We start from the raw sequence: 26874 nt of genomic DNA, 5'->3' as shown, positions 1-26874 counted from the left end.
AGTGCTCCCGGCCTGTGTGCCATGTGTGATGCCTCCTGCATGGTGACAGGAGAGGAAGGTGAGATCCCTACCATGACTCACACATGGACCTCAGTGCTCCCGGCCTGTGTGCCATGTGTGATGCCTCCTGCATGGTGAAGGTGAGATCCCTACCATGACTCACACATGGACCTCAGTGCTCCCGGCCTGTGTGCCATGTGTGATGCCTCCTGCATGGTGAAGGTGAGATCCCTACCATGACTCACACATGGACCTCAGTGCTCCCGGCCTGTGTGCCATGTGTGATGCCTCCTGCATGGTGAAGGTGAGATCCCTACCATGACTCACACATGGACCTCAGTGCTCCCGGCCTGTGTGCCATGTGTGATGCCTCCTGCATGGTGAAGGTGAGATCCCTACCATGACTCACACATGGACCTCAGTGCTCCCGGCCTATGTGCCATGTATGATGCCTCCTGCATGGTGAAGGTGAGATCCCTACCATGACTCACACATAGACCTCAGTGCTCCCGGCCTGTGTGCCATGTGTGATGCCTCCTGCATGGTGAAGGTGAGATCCCTACCATGACTCACACATGGACCTCAGTGCTCCCGGCCTGTGTGCCATGTGTGATGCCTCCTGCATGGTGAAGGTGAGATCCCTACCATGACTCACACATGGACCTCAGTGCTCCATGGTCTTCACAAGTAGATCATTAGCAGACCCCAGGGAATATTGTGGGTAATAATGTCAGCGGTGACTTGTGCACAGAAGACGTGAATCATGGAGGACCCGGCCCATGAAGGTGAGTCAGTGACAGCTGGAGAACAAACATGGTGAAGGGAAGACTCAGGACGTATGTGTTACACATGGCATTCCTCCACCCAGTCCACACATCTAGTCCCATCACAGTTTACAATGCGGATGGTTCTGATTACGGAGATTTATAGCGGACACAAGGATCTCGGCAGCTGGACGCACACACGTTGCTATATGCCGATTAATAAGAGATCTGGCGCTTTAAGGTGTGGCATGTGGGCAATAAATTCCCTTCTCCGGATCTGAGAAACACATGTCCCACACCTGCTTACTGTTCCTCTGACATTCAGGATAACTGAAGACTGCTGGTACCAGGGGGTCTGTCTGGGGGTAAATCATACAGAGGGGTCCAGGCTTCCCCCATCATGAGACAGGCCCATGTGCAAGAACTGGTACCATTACTAAAGGATCCGAGACGTCCCATCGCATGAATATTACTGACATGACTGCCTTGGCAGCTCCCTATGTACCCTCACCAACTGTCACTGCGCAGCAGCTGGAAGAGCAAGAAAATGGATGATACCCCAAATACTGAATAATAAACCCGGATTGTGAGCCGTCTAACTACTTTAATGTTCCCCCGAAATCGAATCCATTCATCATCCCAGCCTATACCTTGTATTTGTGTCACTTTACAGCTGAAATCCACAGGCATCAAAATGACGTCTGCTACATTGTATCACTGATCGCTATTATATGTAACTGATAGGGGGCGGTAATGTGGGTGGTAATATATCATATATAATACGGGGTCTCCTATGGGCGGTAACATATCATATATAATACGGGGTCTCCTATGGGTGGTATCATATATAATACGGGGGTCTCCTATGGGTGCTAATATATCATATATAATACGGGGGTCTCCTATGGGTGGTAATATATCATATATAATACGGGGGTCTCCTATGGGTAGTAACATATCATATATAATACGGGGTCTCCTATGGGTGGTAACATATCATATATAATACGGGGTCTCCTATGGGTGGTAACATATCATATATAATACGGGGGTCTCCTATGGGTGGTATCATATATAATACGGGGTCTCCTATGGGTGCTAATATATCATATATAATACGGGGGTCTCCTATGGGTAGTAACATATCATATATAATACGGGGTCTCCTATGGGTGGTAACATATCATATATAATACGGGGTCTCCTATGGGTGGTAACATATCATATATAATACGGGGGTCTCCTATGGGTGGTATCATATATAATACGGGGTCTCCTATGGGTGCTAATATATCATATATAATACGGGGGTCTCCTATGGGTAGTAACATATCATATATAATACGGGGTCTCCTATGGGTGGTAACATATCATATATAATACGGGGGTCTCCTATGGGTGGTATCATATATAATACGGGGTCTCCTATGGGTGGTATCATATATAATACGGGGGTCTCCTATGGGCGGTAATATATCATATATAATACGGGGGTCTCCTATGGGTGGTATCATATATAATACGGGGGTCTCCTATGGGTGGTAACATATCATATATAATACGGGGGTCTCCTATGGGTGGTAACATATTATATATAATACGGGGGTCTCCTATGGGTGGTAATATATCATATATAATACGGGGGTCTCCTATGGGTGGTAATATATCATATATAATACGGGGGTCTCCTATGGGCGGTAACATATCATATATAATACGGGGTCTCCTATGGGCGGTAATATATATAATACGGGGTCTCCTATGGGTGGTAATATATCATATATAATACGGGGGTCTCCTATGGGTGGTAATATATCATATATAAAACGGGGGTCTCCTATGGGTGGTATGATATATAATACGGGGTCTCCTATGGGCGGTAATATATCATATATAATACGGGGGTCTCCTATGGGTGGTAATATATCATATATAAAACGGGGGTCTCCTATGGGTGGTATGATATATAATACGGGGTCTCCTATGGGCGGTAATATATCATATATAATACGGGGGTCTCCTATGGGCGGTAATATATATAATACGGGGTCTCCTATGGGTGGTAATATATCATATATAATACGGGGGTCTCCTATGGGTGGTAATATATCATATATAAAACGGGGGTCTCCTATGGGTGGTATGATATATAATACGGGGTCTCCTATGGGCGGTAATATATCATATATAATACGGGGGTCTCCTATGGGCGGTAATATATCATATATAATACGGGGGTCTCCTATGGGCGGTAATATATCATATATAATACGGGGGTCTCCTATGGGTGGTAATATATCATATATAATACGGGGGTCTCCTATGGGTGGTAATATATCATATATAATACGGGGGTCTCCTATGGGTGGTAATATATCATATATAATACGGGGGTCTCCTATGGGTGGTATCATATATAATACGGGGGTCTCCTATGGGTGGTAATATATCATATATAATACGGGGGTCTCCTATGGGTGGTAATATATCATATATAATACGGGGGTCTCCTATGGGTGGTAATATATCATATATAAAACGGGGGTCTCCTATGGGTGGTATGATATATAATACGGGGTCTCCTATGGGCGGTAATATATCATATATAATACGGGGTCTCCTATGGGCGGTAACATATCATATATAATACGGGGTCTCCTATGGGTGGAATCATATATAATACGGGGTCTCCTATGGGCGGTAATATATCATATATAATACGGGGGTCTCCTATGGGTGGTATCATATATAATACGGGGTCTCCTATGGGTGGTAACATATCATATATAATACAGGGGTCTCCTATGGGCGGTAACATATCATATATAATACGGGGTCTCCTATGGGTGGTATCATATATAATACGGGGTCTCCTATGGGTGGTATCATATATAATACGGGGTCTCCTATGGGTGGTATCATATATAATACGGGGGTCTCCTATGGGCGGTAACATATCATATATAATACGGGGGTCTCCTATGGGTGGTATCATATATAATACGGGGGTCTCCTATGGGCGGTAATATATCATATATAATACGGGGTCTCCTATGGGCGGTAATATATCATATATAATACGGGGTCTCCTATGGGCGGTAACATATCATATATAATACGGGGTCTCCTATGGGTGGAATCATATATAATACGGGGTCTCCTATGGGCGGTAATATATCATATATAATACGGGGGTCTCCTATGGGTGGTATCATATATAATACGGGGTCTCCTATGGGTGGTAACATATCATATATAATACAGGGGTCTCCTATGGGCGGTAACATATCATATATAATACGGGGTCTCCTATGGGTGGTATCATATATAATACGGGGTCTCCTATGGGTGGTATCATATATAATACGGGGTCTCCTATGGGTGGTATCATATATAATACGGGGGTCTCCTATGGGCGGTAACATATCATATATAATACGGGGGTCTCCTATGGGTGGTATCATATATAATACGGGGTCTCCTATGGGTGGTATCATATATAATACGGGGTCTCCTATGGGTGCTAATATATCATATATAATACGGGGTCTCCTATGGGTGGTATCATATATAATACGGGGGTCTCCTATGGGTGGTAATATATCATATATAATACGGGGGTCTCCTATGGGTGGTAATATATCATATATAATACGGGGGTCTCCTATGGGCGGTAATATATCATATATAATACGGGGGTCTCCTATGGGTGCTAATATATCATATATAATAAGGGGGTCTCCTATGGGTGGTAACATATCATATATAATACGGGGGTCTCCTATGGGTGGTAACATATTATATATAATACGGGGGTCTCCTATGGGTGGTAATATATCATATATAATACGGGGGTCTCCTATGGGTGGTAATATATCATATATAATACGGGGGTCTCCTATGGGTGGTAATATATCATATACAATACGGGGGTCTCCTATGGGTGGTAAAATATCATATATATAATAAATATGGGGGTCCCCTGTGTGTATGGAGGGGTCCCCTGTGTGTATGGGGTGGTCCCCTGTGTGTATGGAGGGGTCCCCTGTGTGTATGGGGTGGTCCCCTGTGTGTATAGGGGGTCCCCTGTGTGTATGGAGGGGTCCCCTGTGTGTATGGGGTGGTCCCCTGTGTGTAGTGGGGGTCCCCTGCGTGTACGGTGGGGGTGGTGGGATATCACCCACACAAAGGCGCACACAATGAACTCTCAGCGGCTCCTTGATGTGGCTGGAGGAAGGAAAGCACACAAACATGGGAAGTGAGGAGGTACTAAAGATATAAATGAAAGGACCGTGGTGCTCTTTGATGGGAGTCACACATCCATGACTCATAGTCCCCAAGAAGGGCCCCGCACCGTCACACATCCATGACTCATAGTCCCCAAGAAGGGCCCCGCACCGTCACACATCCATGACTCATAGTCCCCAAGAAGGGCCCCGCACCGTCACACATCCATGACTCATAGTCCCCACGAAGGGCCCCGCACCATCACACATCCGTGACTCATAGTCCCCAAGAAGGGCCCCGCACCGTCACACATCCGTGACTCATAGTCCCCAAGAAGGGCCCCGCACCGTCACACATCCATGACTCATAGTCCCCAAGAAGGGCCCCGCACCGTCACACATCCGTGACTCATAGTCCCCAAGAAGGGCCCCGCACCGTCACACATCCATGACTCATAGTCCCCAAGAAGGCCCCGCACCGTCACACATCCATGACTCATAGTCCCCAAGAAGGGCCCCGCACCGTCACACATCCATGACTCATAGTCCCCAAGAAGGCCCCGCACCGTCACACATCCATGACTCATAGTCCCCAAGAAGGGCCCCGCACCGTCACACATCCATGACTCATAGTCCCCAAGAAGGGCCCCGCACCGTCACACATCCATGACTCATAGTCCCCAAGAAGGGCCCCGCACCGTCACACATCCGTGACTCATAGTCCCCAAGAAGGGCCCCGCACCGTCACACATCCATGACTCATAGTCCCCAAGAAGGGCCCCGCACCGTCACACATCCGTGACTCATAGTCCCCAAGAAGGGCCCCGCACCGTCACACATCCGTGACTCATAGTCCCCAAGAAGGGCCCCGCACCGTCACACATCCGTGACTCATAGTCCCCAAGAAGGGCCCCGCACCGTCACACATCCGTGACTCATAGTCCCCAAGAAGGGCCCCGCACCGTCACACATCCATGACTCATAGTCCCCAAGAAGGGCCCCGCACCGTCACACATCCGTGACTCATAGTCCCCAAGAAGGGCCCCGCACCGGACAGAGTGGATCTTACAGACGGACAGGCCAAGCTGCACAGCACAGAGTAGACTGGACCCCGGCCTGCAGGAGAAGACTGCTGTACAATGATCAGGGTCCAAATCCATGAAGTAATAAGATCCATCAACCATCAGAGTAGTACAGGTAGTGGCCCCTCCCCCATGGTACAAATAACGGGGTCCCCCACTAACACCCCATCTTTCAGTGTTTGGTGCATGCTGGAGTGGTGAGCACACATAAAATCACAATGATATTTCCTGTACTACATGCATGTAAGCTTTGGGACTTGCCATGGGGGCACTTAGCAGGGGGGTGGAGCTCAGCACACCAGGGGAGGGGCTCCAGAAGAGGAGGATCAGGGCTGCTCTGCTCAAAACAATTGCACAGAGCAGGTGAGAATGACGTGTTTGTTATTAAAAAAAAAAATGAGGTGGGGGTGACGTCATCGGGTCACTTCCAGACAGCAGAGCAGTCAGATGGTAGGAGCCTTCACTGGGAACGGAGATTATCTTTCGGGTCAGCGGCTGGTGTTCATTGTGATTGACGTTGGATCTACTTGGGGGGGGCATCTATTTTTGGGGTATATTTGGGGGGTTTTAGTAAAGGACATGTCAAAAACTTTTGCTGTGTTTTTACTCACTTTTTTGTGAATGAGTACCCCATATTCATTCACATAGCGGGGCAGCTGGCATCTGGGGACCCCCTTGCTAAAGGGGGCTTCCAGATTCCAATAAGTCACCCCCAGCACCCCCATAATCACTGGGACAGGGTTGTGGGGAAGAGGCCCTTGTCTTCATTAACATGGGGACAAGGTGCTTTGGGAGGGGGGGGGATCCCCTCTACCCAGAAGCACCCCCATGTTGAGGGCATGTGGCCTGGTATGTTTCAGGAAAGGGGGGGGCTGCATGCTTGGAGGGTCTGGTATAGATTTGGGGGGAATCCCTTAAACATTTTTAATACTGGTGTGAGGTTCCCCTTAAAATCCATACCATACTCTAAGGGCCCACACATTTTTAATTGCCCGCATTTTTTTTCAGCTGTCAGTGGGGAACCCCGCTGACAACGGATAAGTCACCGGTTGCTAAGGACGTGGCGGCTGCTTTGGCAGCTCGCTCCTTAGTAACCAGCTGTTTTTCAAATAGAATTCGGATCAGTCGATACATTTTCCACCGATTCAAATTCTAATCGTTCCAAAAATTCAAAATTCCTAGAAAATGTGCGAACGAAATGAAACTACGAATTCCGAAAATGAAATTAGTAACATGACGAATATACCTGAAACTAAACGAATTTCTGACCCCTGACCCCTCATACACGCAGATTACCACGCCGATGGATAGAAAGCGGGCCTAGGAAAAAGCCGCCAATGTTGGGTGGAGTTCCTTTCCTCGGCATGTAATCATGAATGAGGTTGTACTCGGGGGGTGTCATCTGGGCAGGGACACTAGGGGGGTGTCATCTCGGCAGGGACACTAGGGGGGTGTCATCTCGGCAGGGACACTCGGGGGGTGTCATCTCGGCAGGGACACTCGGGGGGTGTCATCTCGGCAGGAACACTCGGGGGGTGTCATCTCGGCAGGGACACTCGGGGGGTGTCATCTCGGCAGGGACACTCGGGGGGTGTCATCTCGGTCTCGGCAGGAACACTCGGGGGGGTGTTATCTCGGCAGGAACACTCGGGGGGGTGTCATCTCGGCAGGGACACTCGGGGGGTGTCATCTCGGCAGGGACACTCGGGGGTGTCATCTCGGCAGGGACACTCGGGGGGTGTCATCTCGGCAGGGACACTCGGGGGGGTGTCATCTGGGCAGGTACACTCGGGGGGTGTCATCTCGGCAGGGACACTCGGGGGGTGTCATCTCGGCAGGGACACTCGGGGGGTGTCATCTCGGCAGGGACACTCGGGGGGTGTCATCTCGGCAGGGACACTCGGGGGGTGTCATCTCGGCAGGGACACTCGGGGGGTGTCATCTCGGCAGGGACACTCGGGGGGTGTCATCTCGGCAGGGACACTCGGGGGGTATCATCTCGGCAGGGACACTCGGGGGGTGTCATCTCGGCAGGGACACTCGGGGGGTGTCATCTCGGCAGGGACACTCGGGGGGTGTCATCTCGGCAGGGACACTCAGGGGGGTGTCATCTCGGCAGGGACAATCGGGGGGTGTCATCTCGGCAGAGACACTCGGGGGGTGTCATCTCGGCAGGGACACTCGGGGGGTGTCATCTCGGCAGGGACACTCGGGGGGTGTCATCTCGGCAGGGACACTCGGGGGGTGTCATCTCGGCAGGGACACTCGGGGGGTGTCATCTCGGCAGGGACACTCGGGGGGGTGTCATCTCGGCAGGGACAATCGGGGGGTGTCATCTCGGCAGGGACACTCGGGGGGTGTCATCTCGGCAGGGACACTCGGGGGGTGTCATCTCGGCAGGGACACTCGGGGGGTGTCATCTCGGCAGGGACACTCGGGGGGTGTCATCTCGGCAGGGACACTCGGGGGGTGTCATCTCGGCAGGGACAATCGGGGGGTGTCATCTCGGCAGGGACACTCGGGGGGGTGTCATCTCGGCAGGGACACTCGAGGGGTGTCATCTCGGCAGGGACACTCGGGGGGTGTCATCTCGGCAGGGACACTCGGGGGGTGTCATCTCGGCAGGAACACTCGGGGGGTGTCATCTCGGCAGGGACACTCGGGGGGTGTCATCTCGGTCTCGGCAGGAACACTCGGGGGGGTGTCATCTCGGCAGGGACACTCGGGGGTGTCATCTCGGCAGGGACACTCGGGGGTGTCATCTCGGCAGGGACACTCGGGGGGTGTCATCTCGGCAGGGACACTCGGGGGGGTGTCATCTCGGCAGGGACACTCGGGGGGTGTCATCTCGGCAGGGACACTCGGGGGGTGTCATCTCGGCAGGGACACTCGGGGGGTGTCATCTCGGCAGGGACACTCGGGGGGTGTCATCTCGGCAGGGACACTCGGGGGGTATCATCTCGGCAGGGACACTCGGGGGGTGTCATCTCGGCAGGGACACTCGGGGGGTGTCATCTCGGCAGGGACACTCGGGGGGTATCATCTCGGCAGGGACACTCGGGGGGTGTCATCTCGGCAGGGACAATCGGGGGGTGTCATCTCGGCAGGGACACTCGGGGGGTGTCATCTCGGCAGGGACACTCGGGGGGTGTCATCTCGGCAGGGACACTCGGGGGGTGTCATCTCGGCAGGGACACTCGGGGGGTGTCATCTCGGCAGGGACACTCGGGGGGGTGTCATCTCGGCAGGGACAATCGGGGGGTGTCATCTCGGCAGGGACACTCGGGGGGGTGTCATCTCGGCAGGGACAATCGGGGGGTGTCATCTCGGCAGGGACACTCGGGGGGTGTCATCTCGGCAGGGACACTCGGGGGGTGTCATCTCGGCAGGGACACTCGGGGGGTGTCATCTCGGCAGGGACACTCGGGGGGTGTCATCTCGGCAGGGACACTCGGGGGGTGTCATCTCGGCAGGGACACTCGGGGGGTGTCATCTCGGCAGGGACACTCGGGGGGTGTCATCTCGGCAGGGACACTCGGGGGGTGTCATCTCGGCAGGGACACTCGGGGGGTGTCATCTCGGCAGGGACACTCGGGGGGTGTCATCTCGGCAGGGACAATCGGGGGGTGTCATCTCGGCAGGGACACTCGGGGGGTGTCATCTCGGCAGGGACACTCGGGGGGTGTCATCTCGGCAGGGACACTCGGGGGTGTCATCTCGGCAGGGACACTCGGGGGGTGTCATCTCGGCAGGGACACTCGGGGGGGTGTCATCTGGGCAGGTACACTCGGGGGGTGTCATCTCGGCAGGGACACTCGGGGGGTGTCATCTCGGCAGGGACACTCGGGGGGTGTCATCTCGGCAGGGACACTCGGGGGGTGTCATCTCGGCAGGGACACTCGGGGGGTGTCATCTCGGCAGGGACACTCGGGGGGTGTCATCTCGGCAGGGACACTCGGGGGGTGTCATCTCGGCAGGGACACTCGGGGGGTGTCATCTCGGCAGGGACACTCGGGGGGTGTCATCTCGGCAGGGACACTCGGGGGGTGTCATCTCGGCAGGGACAATCGGGGGGTGTCATCTCGGCAGGGACACTCGGGGGGTGTCATCTCGGCAGGGACACTCGGGGGGTGTCATCTCGGCAGGGACACTCGGGGGGTGTCATCTCGGCAGGGACACTCGGGGGGTGTCATCTCGGCAGGGACACTCGGGGGGGTGTCATCTCGGCAGGGACAATCGGGGGGTGTCATCTCGGCAGGGACACTCGGGGGGTGTCATCTCGGCAGGGACACTCGGGGGGTGTCATCTCGGCAGGGACACTCGGGGGGTGTCATCTCGGCAGGGACACTCGGGGGGTGTCATCTCGGCAGGGACACTCGGGGGGTGTCATCTCGGCAGGGACACTCGGGGGGTGTCATCTCGGCAGGGACAATCGGGGGGTGTCATCTCGGCAGGGACACTCGGGGGGGTGTCATCTCGGCAGGGACACTCGAGGGGTGTCATCTCGGCAGGGACACTCGGGGGGTGTCATCTCGGCAGGGACACTCGGGGGGTGTCATCTCGGCAGGGACAATCGGGGGGTGTCATCTCGGCAGGGACACTCGGGGGGGTGTCATCTCGGCAGGGACACTCGAGGGGTGTCATCTCGGCAGGGACACTCGGGGGGTGTCATCTCGGCAGGGACACTCGGGGGGTGTCATCTCGGCAGGGACACTCGGGGGGTGTCATCTCGGTCTCGGCAGGAACACTCGGGGGGGTGTCATCTCGGCAGGGACACTCGGGGGGTGTCATCTCGGCAGGGACACTCGGGGGTGTCATCTCGGCAGGGACACTCGGGGGGTGTCATCTCGGCAGGGACAATCGGGGGGTGTCATCTCGGCAGGGACACTCGGGGGGGTGTCATCTCGGCAGGGACACTCGAGGGGTGTCATCTCGGCAGGGACACTCGGGGGGTGTCATCTCGGCAGGGACACTCGGGGGGTGTCATCTCGGCAGGGACAATCGGGGGGTGTCATCTCGGCAGGGACACTCGGGGGGGTGTCATCTCGGCAGGGACACTCGAGGGGTGTCATCTCGGCAGGGACACTCGGGGGGTGTCATCTCGGCAGGGACACTCGGGGGGTGTCATCTCGGCAGGGACACTCGGGGGGTGTCATCTCGGCAGGGACACTCGGGGGGTGTCATCTCGGCAGGGACACTCGGGGGGTGTCATCTCGGCAGGGACACTCGGGGGGGGTGTCATCTCGGCAGGGACACTCGGGGGGTGTCATCTCGGCAGGGACAATCGGGGGGTGTCATCTCGGCAGGGACACTCGGGGGGTGTCATCTCGGCAGGGACACTCGGGGGGTGTCATCTCGGCAGGGACACTCGGGGGTGTCATCTCGGCAGGGACACTCGGGGGGTGTCATCTCGGCAGGGACACTCGGGGGGGTGTCATCTGGGCAGGTACACTCGGGGGGTGTCATCTCGGCAGGGACACTCGGGGGGTGTCATCTCGGCAGGGACACTCGGGGGGTGTCATCTCGGCAGGGACACTCGGGGGGTGTCATCTCGGCAGGGACACTCGGGGGGTGTCATCTCGGCAGGGACACTCGGGGGGTGTCATCTCGGCAGGGACACTCGGGGGGTGTCATCTCGGCAGGGACACTCGGGGGGTGTCATCTCGGCAGGGACACTCGGGGGGTGTCATCTCGGCAGGGACACTCGGGGGGTGTCATCTCGGCAGGGACAATCGGGGGGTGTCATCTCGGCAGGGACACTCGGGGGGTGTCATCTCGGCAGGGACACTCGGGGGGTGTCATCTCGGCAGGGACACTCGGGGGGTGTCATCTCGGCAGGGACACTCGGGGGGTGTCATCTCGGCAGGGACACTCGGGGGGGTGTCATCTCGGCAGGGACAATCGGGGGGTGTCATCTCGGCAGGGACACTCGGGGGGTGTCATCTCGGCAGGGACACTCGGGGGGTGTCATCTCGGCAGGGACACTCGGGGGGTGTCATCTCGGCAGGGACACTCGGGGGGTGTCATCTCGGCAGGGACACTCGGGGGGTGTCATCTCGGCAGGGACACTCGGGGGGTGTCATCTCGGCAGGGACAATCGGGGGGTGTCATCTCGGCAGGGACACTCGGGGGGGTGTCATCTCGGCAGGGACACTCGAGGGGTGTCATCTCGGCAGGGACACTCGGGGGGTGTCATCTCGGCAGGGACACTCGGGGGGTGTCATCTCGGCAGGGACAATCGGGGGGTGTCATCTCGGCAGGGACACTCGGGGGGGTGTCATCTCGGCAGGGACACTCGAGGGGTGTCATCTCGGCAGGGACACTCGGGGGGTGTCATCTCGGCAGGGACACTCGGGGGGTGTCATCTCGGCAGGGACACTCGGGGGGTGTCATCTCGGTCTCGGCAGGAACACTCGGGGGGGTGTCATCTCGGCAGGGACACTCGGGGGGTGTCATCTCGGCAGGGACACTCGGGGGTGTCATCTCGGCAGGGACACTCGGGGGGTGTCATCTCGGCAGGGACAATCGGGGGGTGTCATCTCGGCAGGGACACTCGGGGGGGTGTCATCTCGGCAGGGACACTCGAGGGGTGTCATCTCGGCAGGGACACTCGGGGGGTGTCATCTCGGCAGGGACACTCGGGGGGTGTCATCTCGGCAGGGACAATCGGGGGGTGTCATCTCGGCAGGGACACTCGGGGGGGTGTCATCTCGGCAGGGACACTCGAGGGGTGTCATCTCGGCAGGGACACTCGGGGGGTGTCATCTCGGCAGGGACACTCGGGGGGTGTCATCTCGGCAGGGACACTCGGGGGGTGTCATCTCGGTCTCGGCAGGAACACTCGGGGGGGTGTCATCTCGGCAGGGACACTCGGGGGGTGTCATCTCGGCAGGGACACTCGGGGGTGTCATCTCGGCAGGGACACTCGGGGGGTGTCATCTCGGCAGGGACACTCGGGGGGGTGTCATCTCGGCAGGGACACTCGGGGGGTGTCATCTCGGCAGGGACACTCGGGGGGTGTCATCTCGGCAGGGACACTCGGGGGGTGTCATCTCGGGGCAGGGACACTCGGGGGGTGTCATCTCGGCAGGGACACTCGGGGGGTGTCATCTCGGGGCAGGGACACTCGGGGGGTGTCATCTCGGCAGGGACACTCGGGGGGTGTCATCTCGGCAGGGACACTCGGGGGGTGTCATCTCGGCAGGGACACTCGGGGGGTGTCATCTCGGCAGGGACACTCGGGGGGTGTCATCTCGGGGCAGGGACACTCGGGGGGTGTCATCTCGGCAGGGACACTCGGGGGGTGTCATCTCGGCAGGGACACTCGGGGGGTGTCATCTCGGCAGGGACACTCGGGGGGTGTCATCTCGGCAGGGACACTCGGGGGGTGTCATCTCGGCAGGGACACTCGGGGGGTGTCATCTCGGCAGGGACACTCGGGGGGTGTCATCTCGGCAGGGACACTCGGGGGGTGTCATCTCAGCAGGGACACTCGGGGGGTGTCATCTCAGCAGGGACACTCGGGGGGTGTCATCTCGGCAGGGACACTCGGGGGGTGTCATCTCAGCAGGGACACTCGGGGGGTGTCATCTCAGCAGGGACACTCGGGGGGTGTCATCTCGGCAGGGACACATCTGTATAAATGAAAGCTTTCTCACCAGGAGAAGGACCGTCCGGAGTGGTCAGCCCCTCACACATGAGAAGAGATGAGCGAAGCTCCCGCCGGATCGCCTTTCTCTCTCTATGAAGTGACAGATCCATCAGACTCATCTCCTGCTCCTGGGCCGCTATGAGTGCATTCATCTGGCACGGCGCGAGGAGCTCACAGCCCCGATACTGCAAGCTGCGCCGTGCTTTACGGGAAGACGCTTGCGATGTGTTTTATGACGACAATGCGATCAGACAGCTCGCGGCTCCCCGGGACTTTGATGTGCTTTTCAAGAGCCGCGCTGCCTTCCAAGATGTATGGATTCCTGGCAGGAGCGCGGATCACAGGGCCAAATATACAAGAAGTGACCCCGCCCACTGCGCCTGTTATGAACGCTGCACAGACGCTCTTATCAAACACTTCCACGGCATGTTAACCCTTCACATGGATGTGAGAGTGGGGGAGGGGCCAGATATTACTGACCGTCTTCAAGGGGCACATGGTAGCCAATGAGTTCAGTTAAAGTGGAACTCTAGGCAAAACCTTCATCTGTTCTTTCTGATAAAAGTACATAAAGGTGGGGACCCAGCTCCAGATTTCCCCTCACCTCTGGTCCTGGTGACACAACAGGAAGTGAGAGGACAGCTACACTCTAACAGGCGTCCCCACTGGAAGATTCCTCATGTCTTCCTGTTCTGGTGACAACTGAAACATTTTGGATTTCCCTGCAATTCCTGTCCTGGGACAACTGAAACATTTTGGATTTCCCTGCAATTCCTGTCCTCGAACAACTGAAACATTTTGGATTTCCCTGCAATTCCTGTCCTGGGACAACTGAAACATTTTGGATTTCCCTGCAATTCCTGTCCTGGGACAACTGGAACATTTTGGATTTCCCTGCAATTCCTATCCTGGGACAACTGGAACATTTTGGATGTCCCTGAAATTCCTATCCTGGGACAACTGAAACATTTTGGATGTCCCTGAAATTCCTATCCTGGGACAACTGAAACATTTTGGATTTCCCTGCAATTCCTATCCTGGGACAACTGGAACATTTTGGATTTCCCTGCAATTCCTATACTGGGACAACTGAAACATTTTGGATTTCCCTGCAATTCCTATCCTGGGACAACTGAAACATTTTGGATTTCCCTGCAATTCCTGTCCTGGGACAACTGAAACATTTTGGATTTCCCTGCAATTCCTGTCCTGGGACAACTGAAACATTTTGGATTTCCCTGCAATTCCTGTCCTGGGACAACTAAAACATTTTGGATTTCCCTGCAATTCCTATCCTGGGACAGCTGACACATTTTGGATTTCCCTGCAATTCTTGTCTTCGGACAGCTGAAACATTTTGGATTTTCCTGCAATTCTTGTCTTTGGACAACTGAAACATTTTTGGATTTCCCTGCAATTCTTGTCCTGGGACTAAAAGGAAGAGTCAGTCCTTCCAGAGGGGACACAGACATGGTTTTAACTCCATCTAGAAAATAGAAGTCTCAGCTGGAAGTTCACTTCAGATGTTTGTGTTGTTTGATCTCGGTATCACTTGTCGGTGTAGTTCTCTTCCCTGGGTTCTTTGTTTCCTTGCCTTGTAATGATGGTCACATGTTGTGGCTGCAGGTTGTAGTGTCATGGCCGACTGGTTCCCCTATGTCCATGTATTCATTCACCTAGCTTGTCCCTATTCACTTGATCCGGGTCCCACAGCATCCAATCCAGGCCTCACCATTTCCTCTGTGTTGTATCACCAATGTGGGAACATTAATGTGATGAAAGACTGTATGATGATCTCTCTGTTCATTCTGCCTGATTGTGTCTGTGTCAGATCTGATTAATGTGTCGCTCTCCCCTGCAGAACACTACACTGAGAGAACCGGGGATTGTGGGATATGTAGTTTCTTCACAGGAAGTGTCAGTTCTCATACTAGGGACAGAGGTCATCTAATAACCCGTGCAGTGCCATGCCGCCTGCCTCATATCTGAACACAGAGATTTCTGACATCGGAATGTGAAGATTTACTCTACTATAGGCTGTGTGTACAGGGCAACAAATGACACCATGAGACTACAAGATCGATTCATGTCTTATGAATGACACCATGAGACTACAAGATCGATTCATGTCTTATGAATGACACCATGAAACTACAAGATCGATTCATGTCTTATGAATGACACCATGAAACTACAAGATCGATTCATGTCTTATGAATGACACCATGAAACTACAAGATTGATTCACGTCTTATGAATGACACCATGAGACTACAAGATCGATTCACGTCTTATGAATGACACCATGAGACTACAAGATCGATTCATGTCTTATGAATGACACCATGAGACTACAAGATCGATTCATGTCTTATGAATGACACCAAGAGACTACAAAATCGATTCACGTCTTATGAATGACACCATGAAACTACAAGATCGATTCATGTCTTATGAATGACACCATGGGACTACAGGATCGATTCATGTCTTATGAATGACACCATGTGACTACAGGATCGATTCACGTCTTATGAATGACACCAAGAGACTACAAGATCGATTCATGTCTTATGAATGACACCAAGAGACTACAAAGTCAATTCATATCTTATGAATGACATCATGAGACTACAAGATCGATTCATGTCTTACGAATGACACCATGAGACTACAAGATCGATTCACGTCTTATGAATGACACCATGAGACTACAAGATCGATTCATGTCTTATGAATGACACCATGAGACTACAAGATCGATTCACGTCTTATGAATGACACCATTAGACTACAAGATCGATTAATGTCTTATGAATGACACCATGTGACTACAAGATCGATTCACGTCTTATGAATGACACCATTAGACTACAAGATCGATTCATGTCTTATGAATGACACCATGAGACTACAAGATCGATTCACGTCTTATGAATGACACCAAGAGACTACAAGATTGATTCACGTCTTATGAATGACACCATGAGACTACAAGATCGATTCATGTCTTATGAATGACACCATGAGACTACAAGATCGATTCATGTCTTATGAATGACACCATGAGACTACAAGATCGATTCACGTCTTATGAATGACACCATTAGACTACAAGATCGATTAATGTCTTATGAATGACACCATGTGACTACAGGATCGATTCATGTCTTATGAATGACACCAAGAGACTACAAGATCGAATCATATCTTATGAATGACACCATGTGACTACAGGATCGATTCATGTCTTATGAATGACACCATGAGACTACAAGATCGATTAATGTCTTATGAATGACACCATGTGACTACAGGATCGATTCATGTCTTATGAATGACACCATGAGACTACAAGATCGATTCATGTCTTATGAATGACACCATGTGACTAATACTCACCTAAGCCCCCTTTTGATCCAGCGATGTGCACTGGAGTCTCGGCTATCCCGGGACTCCCTCTCCTCATTGGCTGAGACAGCAGCAGGAGCCATTGGGGCAGCCATTGCAAGCGGCTTGCTGTGGGGGCCCCTGACAGGAGGCAGGGGCCAGGACTGCCGACAGGGGACCTGAGAAGAGGAGGATCTGGGCTGCTCTGTGCAATACCACTACACACCGCAGGTAAGTACCGACAGGTTTGTTATTTATATAAAAACAAAATGTAAGCATTTAGAATGATTTTAATGACACCCTCCAGAGTGGGGCCATGTACTCAGGTTGTCAGGTTGTCAGACATCATCCTCTGTACTGGACACCTCGGAGCCCAAAGGTATGGAGCGGGCACTGATGACTGCAAGGGGGAGGGGTACGTCTTGTCACATGACATGCCCTGCATTGAATGAACCCCCAGCATGACCTCCGAGGCTGAGCAGGAGTCCTCCATTCCCCCGGAGACATGTGATGCCCTCCTCTGGTCAGTACAGGTAGCACACCCCTCATACAGGTCTATACAACAGAATGTACCTTTCTCTGCCATTCATCTTCCAGCTGCATCTTCTCTTTCTGCAATCGGCTCTCCTGTTCCTGTAATAAACACGGATGTCAGTCACAACAGGCCATCTACTCCACATCTCCCCACACCAGGCCATCTACTCCACATCTCCCCACACCAGGCCATCTACTCCACATCTCCCCACACCGGGCCATCTACTCCACATCTCCCCACACCAGGCCATCTACTCCACATCTCCCCACACCGGGCCATCTACTCCACACCTCCCCACACCAGACCATCTACTCTACACCTCCCCACACCAGACCATCTACTCTACACCTCCCCACACCAGACCATCTACTCCACATCTCCCCACACCAGGCCATCTACTCCACACCAGGCCATCTACTCCACATCTCTCCACACCAGACCATCTACTCCACATCTCCCAACACCAGGCCATCTACTCCACATCTCCCCACACCAGACCATCTACTCCACATCTCCCCACACCAGGCCATCTACTCCACACCAGGCCATCTACTCCACATCTCTCCACACCAGACCATCTACTCCACATCTCCCAACACCAGGCCATCTACTCCACATCTCCCCACACCAGGCCATCTACTCCACACCAGACCATCTACTCCACATCTCCGCACACCAGGCCATCTACTCCACATCTCCCCACACCGGGCCATCTACTCCACACCTCCCCACACCAGACCATCTACTCTACACCTCCCCACACCAGACCATCTACTCTACACCTCCCCACACCAGACCATCTACTCTACACCTCCCCACACCAGGCCATCTACTCCACATCTCCCCACACCAGGCCATCTACTCCACATCTCCCCACACCGGGCCATCTACTCCACACCTCCCCACACCAGACCATCTACTCTACACCTCCCCACACCAGACCATCTACTCCACATCTCCCCACACCAGGCCATCTACTCCACACCAGGCCATCTACTCCACATCTCTCCACACCAGACCATCTACTCCACATCTCCCAACACCAGGCCATCTACTCCACATCTCCCCACACCAGGCCATCTACTCCACACCAGGCCATCTACTCCACATCTCTCCACACCAGACCATCTACTCCACATCTCCCAACACCAGGCCATCTACTCCACATCTCCCCACACCAGGCCATCTACTCCACACCAGACCATCTACTCCACATCTCCGCACACCAGGCCATCTACTCCACATCTCCCCACACCGGGCCATCTACTCCACACCTCCCCACACCAGACCATCTACTCTACACCTCCCCACACCAGACCATCTACTCTACACCTCCCCACACCAGACCATCTACTCTACACCTCCCCACACCAGGCCATCTACTCCACATCTCCCCACACCAGGCCATCTACTCCACATCTCCCCACACCGGGCCATCTACTCCACACCTCCCCACACCAGACCATCTACTCTACACCTCCCCACACCAGACCATCTACTCCACATCTCCCCACACCAGGCCATCTACTCCACACCAGGCCATCTACTCCACATCTCTCCACACCAGACCATCTACTCCACATCTCCCAACACCAGGCCATCTACTCCACATCTCCCCACACCAGGCCATCTACTCCACACCAGACCATCTACTCTACACCTCCCCACACCAGACCATCTACTCCACATCTCCCCACACCAGGCCATCTACTCCACACCAGGCCATCTACTCCACATCTCTCCACACCAGACCATCTACTCCACATCTCCCAACACCAGGCCATCTACTCCACATCTCCCCACACCAGGCCATCTACTCCACACCAGACCATCTACTCCACATCTCCGCACACCAGGCCATCTACTCCACATCTCCCCACACCGGGCCATCTACTCCACACCTCCCCACACCAGACCATCTACTCTACACCTCCCCACACCAGACCATCTACTCTACACCTCCCCACACCAGGCCATCTACTCCACACCTCCCCACACCGGGCCATCTACTCCACATCTCTCCACACCAGACCATCTACTCCACATCTCCCAACACCAGGGCATCTACTCCACATCTCCCCACACCAGGCCATCTACTCCACACCAGACCATCTACTCCACATCTCCGCACACCAGGCCATCTACTCCACATCTCCCCACACCGGGCCATCTACTCCACACCTCCCCACACCAGACCATCTACTCTACACCTCCCCACACCAGACCATCTACTCTACACCTCCCCACACCAGACCATCTACTCTACACCTCCCCACACCAGGCCATCTACTCCACACCTCCCCACACCAGGCCATCTACTCCACACCTCCCCACACCGGGCCATCTACTCTACACCTCCCCACACCAGGCCATCTACTCCACACCTCCCCACACCGGGCCATCTACTCTACACCTCCCCACACCAGGCCATCTACTCCACACCTCCCCACACCAGGCCATCTACTCCACACCTCCCCACACCGGGCCATCTACTCTACACCTCCCCACACCAGGCCATCTACTCCACACCTCCCCACACCAGACCATCTACTCCACATCTCCCCATACCAGGCCATCTACTCTACACCTCCCCACACCAGGCCATCTACTCCACACCTCCCTATACCAGGCCATCTACTCCACACCTCCCCACACCAGGCCATCTACTCCACACCTCCCCACACCAGGCCATCTACTCCACATCTCCCCATACCAGGCCATCTACTCTACACCTCCCCACACCAGGCCATCTACTCCACACCTCCCCACACCAGGCCATCTACTCCACACCTCCCCACACCGGGCCATCTACTCCACACCTCCCCACACCAGGCCATCTGCTGGGGGGATGAATTATACACACTGCTGGGGGATGCAGTATACACTGCTGGGGGATGAAGTATACACTGCTGGGGGATTAAGTATACACTGCTGGGGGATGAAGTATACACTGACCACCAATGGGCTGCCAAAGGATAATGAATACTTCAAGGTACATCGGAGGATTGACATGGCTGCCCCCTAGGGGGGGAGGGGCTCCGGCTTACCCTCATCTCCTTCCCTAGGCGGTGCTCCCTCTCCTGTCCTTGCTGTTTAGTCCGGGACACACTCTGCTCCAGGTCCTCTATGAGAGCCGATGCCTGCCGAGAAAGGATCACCAGAGCACTCACACCAGACACCTCAACTATCCCCCATCACCTCACTGCCCCACAAAAAGGGGAGGAGACAGAGCCAACAAGAGGTATGTAAATGAGAGGGAGGAGACAGAGCTAGCAAGAGGTATGTAAATGAGGGGGAGGAGACAGAGCCAACAAGAGGTGTGTAAATGAGAGGGAGGAGACAGTCTTCTATGATAGAGGTATGTTAATGAGGGGGAGGGGACAGTCTTCTATGATAGAGGTATGTTAATGAGGGGGGGGATTCAGAGGCAGCAGGATGCATGTAAATGAGGGGGAGGAAGCAGAATGGGGGAGGAGCCAGTCAGCGAGGGGTTAGTCAATGAGGGGGAGCAGACAGAATCAGCAAGATGTATGTAAATGAAGGAAGGAGACAGAAGGGGGAGGAGACAAAGTCAGCAAGAGGTATGTAAATGAGGGGGAGAGGACAGAGTCAGCAAGAGGTATGTAAATAAAAGGGAGGGGACAGAGTCAACAAGAAGTATGTAAATGAGGGGGAGGGTACAGTCTTGGAGAGGTATGTAAATGAGGGGGAGGGGACAGAGACTTGGAGAGGTATATAAATGAGGGGGAGGGGACAGTCTTGGAGAGGTATGTAAATGAGGGGGAGGGGACAGAGTCAGCACACACCTTGGCAGCGGACAGGGCGTTCTGCTGGGTGATGTAGTTCATGTCGGACTCATATTTGGTCTGTAGTTGCTGGACTCGCTTCTCATGGTCCTGGATGAGATTATCTTTATCCTTTTGCAGGGAGGAGAACCTGGAGGAGTCAGAACCATCATCAATATACATACGTGTGCAGTATATACCGTATACACACAGATGTGAGGTATGGTCACTGGCGGGGTGCTGCAGGGGATTCATTGACCTGTGTGAGGTCCATACTGAGGATGGCTGCACTATACACCCCACCATGGAATATTCCTGTAAGAGGGTCCCTGCTCATGGCTGTACCATGTCATTGTCACAGAGCAATCCCATCACAGAACTCCACATGGATCCAGATCAATAGTCAATGAAACCATCAGCAAGCACAGCTGACCCAGAGGACGGCAGAACACCGTGCGGTTTGTTACACCGGGATAAAGACCCTCCTTGTTACACCGGGATAAAGACCCTCCTTGTTACCCCGGGATAAAGACCCTCCTTGTTACCCCGGGATAAAGACCCTCCTTGTTACCCCGGGATAAAGACCCTCCTTGTTACACCGGGATAAAGACCCTCCTTGTTACACCGGGATAAAGACCCTCCTTGTTACACCGGGATAAAGACCCTCCTTGTTACACCGGGATAAAGACCCTCCTTGTTACACCGGGATAAAGACCCTCCTTGTTACCCCGGGATAAAGACCATCCTTGTTACCCCGGGATAAAGACCCTCCTTGTTACACCGGGATAAAGACCCTCCTTGTTACATCGGGATAAAGACCCACCTTGTTACACCGGGATAAAGACCCTCCTTGTTACACCGGGATAAAGACCCTCCTTGTTACACCGGGATAAAGACCCTACTTGTTACCCCGGGATAAAGACCATCCTTGTTACCCCGGGATAAAGACCCTCCTTGTTACACCGGGATAAAGACCCTCCTTGTTACACTGGGATAAAGACCCTCCTTGTTACACCGGGATAAAGACCCTCCTTGTTACACCGGGATAAAGACCCTCCATGTTACACCGGGATAAAGACCCTCCTTGTTACACCGGGATAAAGACCCTCCTTGTTACACCGGGATAAAGACCCTCCTTGTTACACCGGGATAAAGACCCTCCTTGTTACACCGGGATAAAGACCCTCCTTGTTACACCGGGATAAAGACCCTCCTTGTTACACCGGGATAAAGACCCTCCTTGTTACACCAGGATAAAGACCCTCCTTGTTACACCGGGATAAAGACCCTCCATGTTACACCGGGATAAAGACCCTCCTTGTTACACCGGGATAAAGACCCTCCATGTTACACCGGGATAAAGACCCTCCTGGACCCCTTTGGAATTCCTCCTCAGAATATTATTCCACTCTCATTGTAGCGGTTTGCATTGTATTCAGGAAAGTGTCCATCTCTTTGTATTTCCCAATATAAAATCAGTAAATGTGGAAGACTATGTCTCACTTGTACAGCTCTTACAGGAGAGAGCCCTTTCTGCAGCTGAATTTTCTGTTTTGGCCATTTATCGGTGATGACATCCCCTCTAATCATTTCCTCTCAATGCGGTATATAGATAGGGGTACTGTATACTGTATTTACTAACACTGGAGCACTCGGAATCTGGTGCAGCTGTACATGGCAGCCAATCAGCTTCCACCTTCAGCTTGTCCAATGAAGCTCTGACAATAAAACCTAGAAGCTGATTGGTTTCTATGCAGAGCTGCACCAGATTTTAGACTCTTTAGATTTAGTAAATCAACTCCATAGAGAATTGTCCTAACTTGTCCTGCTGCGTATATGAAGAGACATAAAGAGGGCGCACCGGCCTAGTGCATGACCTTTAAAAACAAAATTTATTGATAAAAAGTAAAATACTCACAAGAGGAATAAAATCAAATGGAGAGCGTGTCATAAGAAATGCAGTGTGGTCCTATACCCCTGACGGTGGTCTGCTGGGGGACTGTAGACCTCTGGATAGCTGATGGCTGACGCGTTTCAAGGTTGTGCCAGTGATTGGCTCTGAGGAAGAGGCACAACCTCGAAACGCGTCAGCAGACCACAGTCAGGGGTATAGGACCACACTGCATTTCTTGTGACACGCTCTCCATTTGATTTTATTCCTCTTGTGAGTATTTTACTTTTTATCAATAAATTTTGTTTTTAAAGGTCATGCAGTAGGCCCGTGCTCCCTCTTTTTGTCTCTTCATATACCGTTCTCCTTGGATATCCCTGAGAGCAGCGAGGCTTGCTTTCCTTTCATACACGTCGGGATACTGACATTGTGGAGTCCATTGTCCAGCACAGGAGCTCAGGCACTGAATCCTTTTATCTTCCTACCTGTCCTCCTGCGTAGCCTATTCAGTCCAAGGAGCCCGGTTCTGTAAACCAATACCCAACACTTGAACCGCACATTCCAGACCCAAATGTATTATACTGGAGGCAGATTTTGGTTTCTCTGGTTTCTGGAATCCAATACTGAGCTCAGGGATCTCTATATGAAGGCAGATGGAGGCTCCCCTCACCCACCTGGCCTGTAGCTGCTGTAGTTCTCCACTTGCAGTCTGATATGCGGCCTCCAGCTCGGCCTTCTCCTGTGACAGCCTCAGCCGCTGGACAGCATTATTCTCGGCCTCCACTGTCAGCTGCTGAACTCGGACCTCCAGTTCCTTCACTGTCTGTGCCTGGAAGAGAGACGTCCATTACACATCGTGTGTTCATTACCTCCTCCACTTAGATTTGGGCCATGGTGACCATTGGCTGTGTTATATTGGCTGCGTTACATTGGCTGCGTTACATTGGCTGCGTTACATTGGCTGCGTTACATTGGCTGCGTTACATTGGCTGCATTACATTGGCTGCGTTATAACCAGATTGTGATTGTTTGGGACTTACATAAAATACATCTGTTGGTTTCATGAGCAAACATCATCGGTTCCTCTTGTGGGAACATCTATCATTGGCACAATGTCTGCACATGACCGGTCCCGCTGCCTTCTAACACGATGAAGTCACAGGTACTGCTCTGCTATACTGTGCAATGTACATGATTTGCCAGGCAGTGGAAATATTTGTAGCTACTGCCGTTGTTTTATACAAGCCTTTGTCAAACACTGGACCCAGGCTATGTCAATGAGGATAAACAATGACCTTTTGACATATTTGACCCATGGCATGTACAATACTACAGTGCCTTCTAGGGCTTACAGTTAGGAAATGTTTCTCTCAAAGAAACGGATGGAAGAAGATGATGGAAGAACTGGAACAACATGAACTGGATGGACTTTTTTCAACCAGATTAACCATGTACTGTATGTAACATACCGCTTTCCATTGAAAGTCTAGTGCCTTAAGTCCTGTTCAAGGAGGAAACTGTGGACCAGCTATAACAGAAGCTAAGTGATTATTTATTGTACCCTCACCACATACATTCTCTTGGTAATGTTCATTTGCTGGAAAAGGCTAGTTAGTGTGTATATATCACGTACCTGGTGTTAGAGGCCAATGGAGAGAGGGCTTCCCTTGCGGCTAAGTTCCAAACTCCCCTGGAAATGGGACAGAAGGAGTCAGGCCCAAAGTAGCACGGGTCGCCTGTAGGAGTGCTTGTCAGAGGTACACCCAGGAGCACAACTGATGCACTGCAATGGTGTCTGCAGACAGGTGAGAGGTACGCAGGCCTTCAAAGTAGCAGAGGACCACAGAGTAGTCGGTTCAAAGCCAAGGTCAGATGCCGGGTGGAGATTGGAGCAGACATAGTCAATAGGATAGCCGAGGTCAGATCAGGAGAGCAGGTGAGAATATCCGTTAGCCAAGCCGGGGTCAGATCAGGAGAGCAGGTGAGAATATCCGTTATCCAAGCCGGGGTCAGATCAGGAGAGCAGGTGAGAATATCCGTTAGCCAAGCCGGGGTCAGATCAGGAGAGCAGGTGAGAATATCTATTAGCCAAGCCGGGGTCAGATCAGGAGAGCAGGTGAGAATATCCTTTGGCCAAGCTGGGGTCAGATCAGGAGAGCAGCTGAGAATATCCTTTAGCCAAGCCGGGGTCAGATCAGGAGAGCAGCTGAGAATATCCTTTAGCCAAGCCGGGGTCAGATCAGGAGAGTAGGTGAGAATATCCTTTAGCCAAGCTGGGGTCAGATCAGGAGAGCAGGTGAAAATATCCTTTAGCCAAGCCGGGGTCAGATCAGGATTCAGGTGAGAATATCCATTATCCAAGCCGGGGTCAGATCAGGAGAGCAGGTGAGAATATCCGTTAGCCAAGCCGGGGTCAGATCAGGAGAGCAGGTGAGAATATCCATTAGCCAAGCCGGGGTCAGATCAGGAGAGCAGGTGAGAATATCCGTTAGCCAAGCCGGGGTCAGATCAGGAGAGCAGGTGAGAATGTCCATTATCCAAGCCGGGGTCAGATCAGGAGAGCAGGTGAGAATATCCGTTAGCCAAGCCAGGGTCAGATCAGGAGAGCAGGTGAGAATATCTATTAGCCAAGCCGGGGTCAGATCAGGAGAGCAGGTGAGAATATCCGTTAGCCAAGCCAGGGTCAGATCAGGAGAGCAGGTGAGAATATCTATTAGCCAAGCCGGGGTCAGATCAGGAGAGCAGGTGAGAATATCCATTAGCCAAGCCGGGGTCAGATCAGGAGAGCAGGTGAGAATATCCATTAGCCAAGCCAGGGTCAGATCAGGAGAGCAGGTGAGAATATCTATTAGCCAAGCCGGGGTCAGATCAGGAGAGCAGGTGAGAATATCCGTTATCCAAGCCGGGGTCAGATCAGGAGAGCAGGTGAGAATATCCCTTAGCCAAGCCGGGTCAGATCAGGAGTCAGGTGAGAACATCCGTTAGCCAAGCTGGGGTCAGATCAGGAGAGCAGGTGAGAATATCCATTAGCCAAGCTGGGGTCAGATCAGGAGAGCAGGTGAGAATATCCCTTAGCCAAGCCAGGGTCAGATCACGGGAGCAGGTGAGAATATCCTTTGGCCAAGCCGGGGTCAGATCAGGAGAGCAGGTGAGAATATCCATTAGCCAAGCTGGGGTCAGATCAGGAGAGCAGGTGAGAATATCCGTTAGCCAAGCCGGGGTCAGATCAGGAGAGCAGGTGAGAATATCCGTTAGCCAAGCCGGGTCAGATCAGGAGTCAGGTGAGAACATCTATTAGCCAAGCCGGGGTCAGATCAGGAGTCAGGCAGAGAAGACAGGTCCAGGAACAAGCCAAATTGGTAACAGTGGAGCACAGTAGCAAGAGAACGCGGACAAAGGTACTGGGGAGCCGGAGATCAACCAGCAATTTGATGAAGAGATGGGCTCCCTTATAAAGGCCATCTGGCGCCAAACTGGGCTAATGCACATGTAACTATGTGCCACCACGCATGCGTGTTCCAGCTTGCGTCCATGTGCCAATGCGCATAGA

General features: G+C 53.2%; 1 protein-coding gene across 1 annotated transcript in view; it reads right to left on the bottom strand.

Annotated features, from left to right (window-relative positions):
- CEP112 (centrosomal protein 112) overlaps positions 1-26874 on the bottom strand; it is a 156082-nt gene that overhangs the window by 40576 nt on the left and 88632 nt on the right. Inside the window, exons 12-15 of the mRNA XM_089663744.1 lie at positions 23999-24153; positions 21455-21584; positions 20696-20788; positions 17687-17746 (exon numbers count right to left, since the gene is read on the bottom strand). Coding sequence (XP_089519870.1) covers positions 17687-17746; positions 20696-20788; positions 21455-21584; positions 23999-24153 — 438 coding nt within the window. The remainder of the gene's footprint in view (positions 1-17686; positions 17747-20695; positions 20789-21454; positions 21585-23998; positions 24154-26874) is intronic.

Source organism: Staurois parvus, unplaced genomic scaffold (assembly GCF_062004578.1).
Source record: "Staurois parvus isolate SC_StPar_1 unplaced genomic scaffold, SC_StPar_1.0 ptg001759l, whole genome shotgun sequence".
In the NCBI taxonomy this organism is placed as follows: domain Eukaryota; kingdom Metazoa; phylum Chordata; class Amphibia; order Anura; family Ranidae; genus Staurois; species Staurois parvus.
Note: the sequence above shows the minus strand (reverse complement) of the source record. Positions and strands in the feature narration are given on the sequence as shown.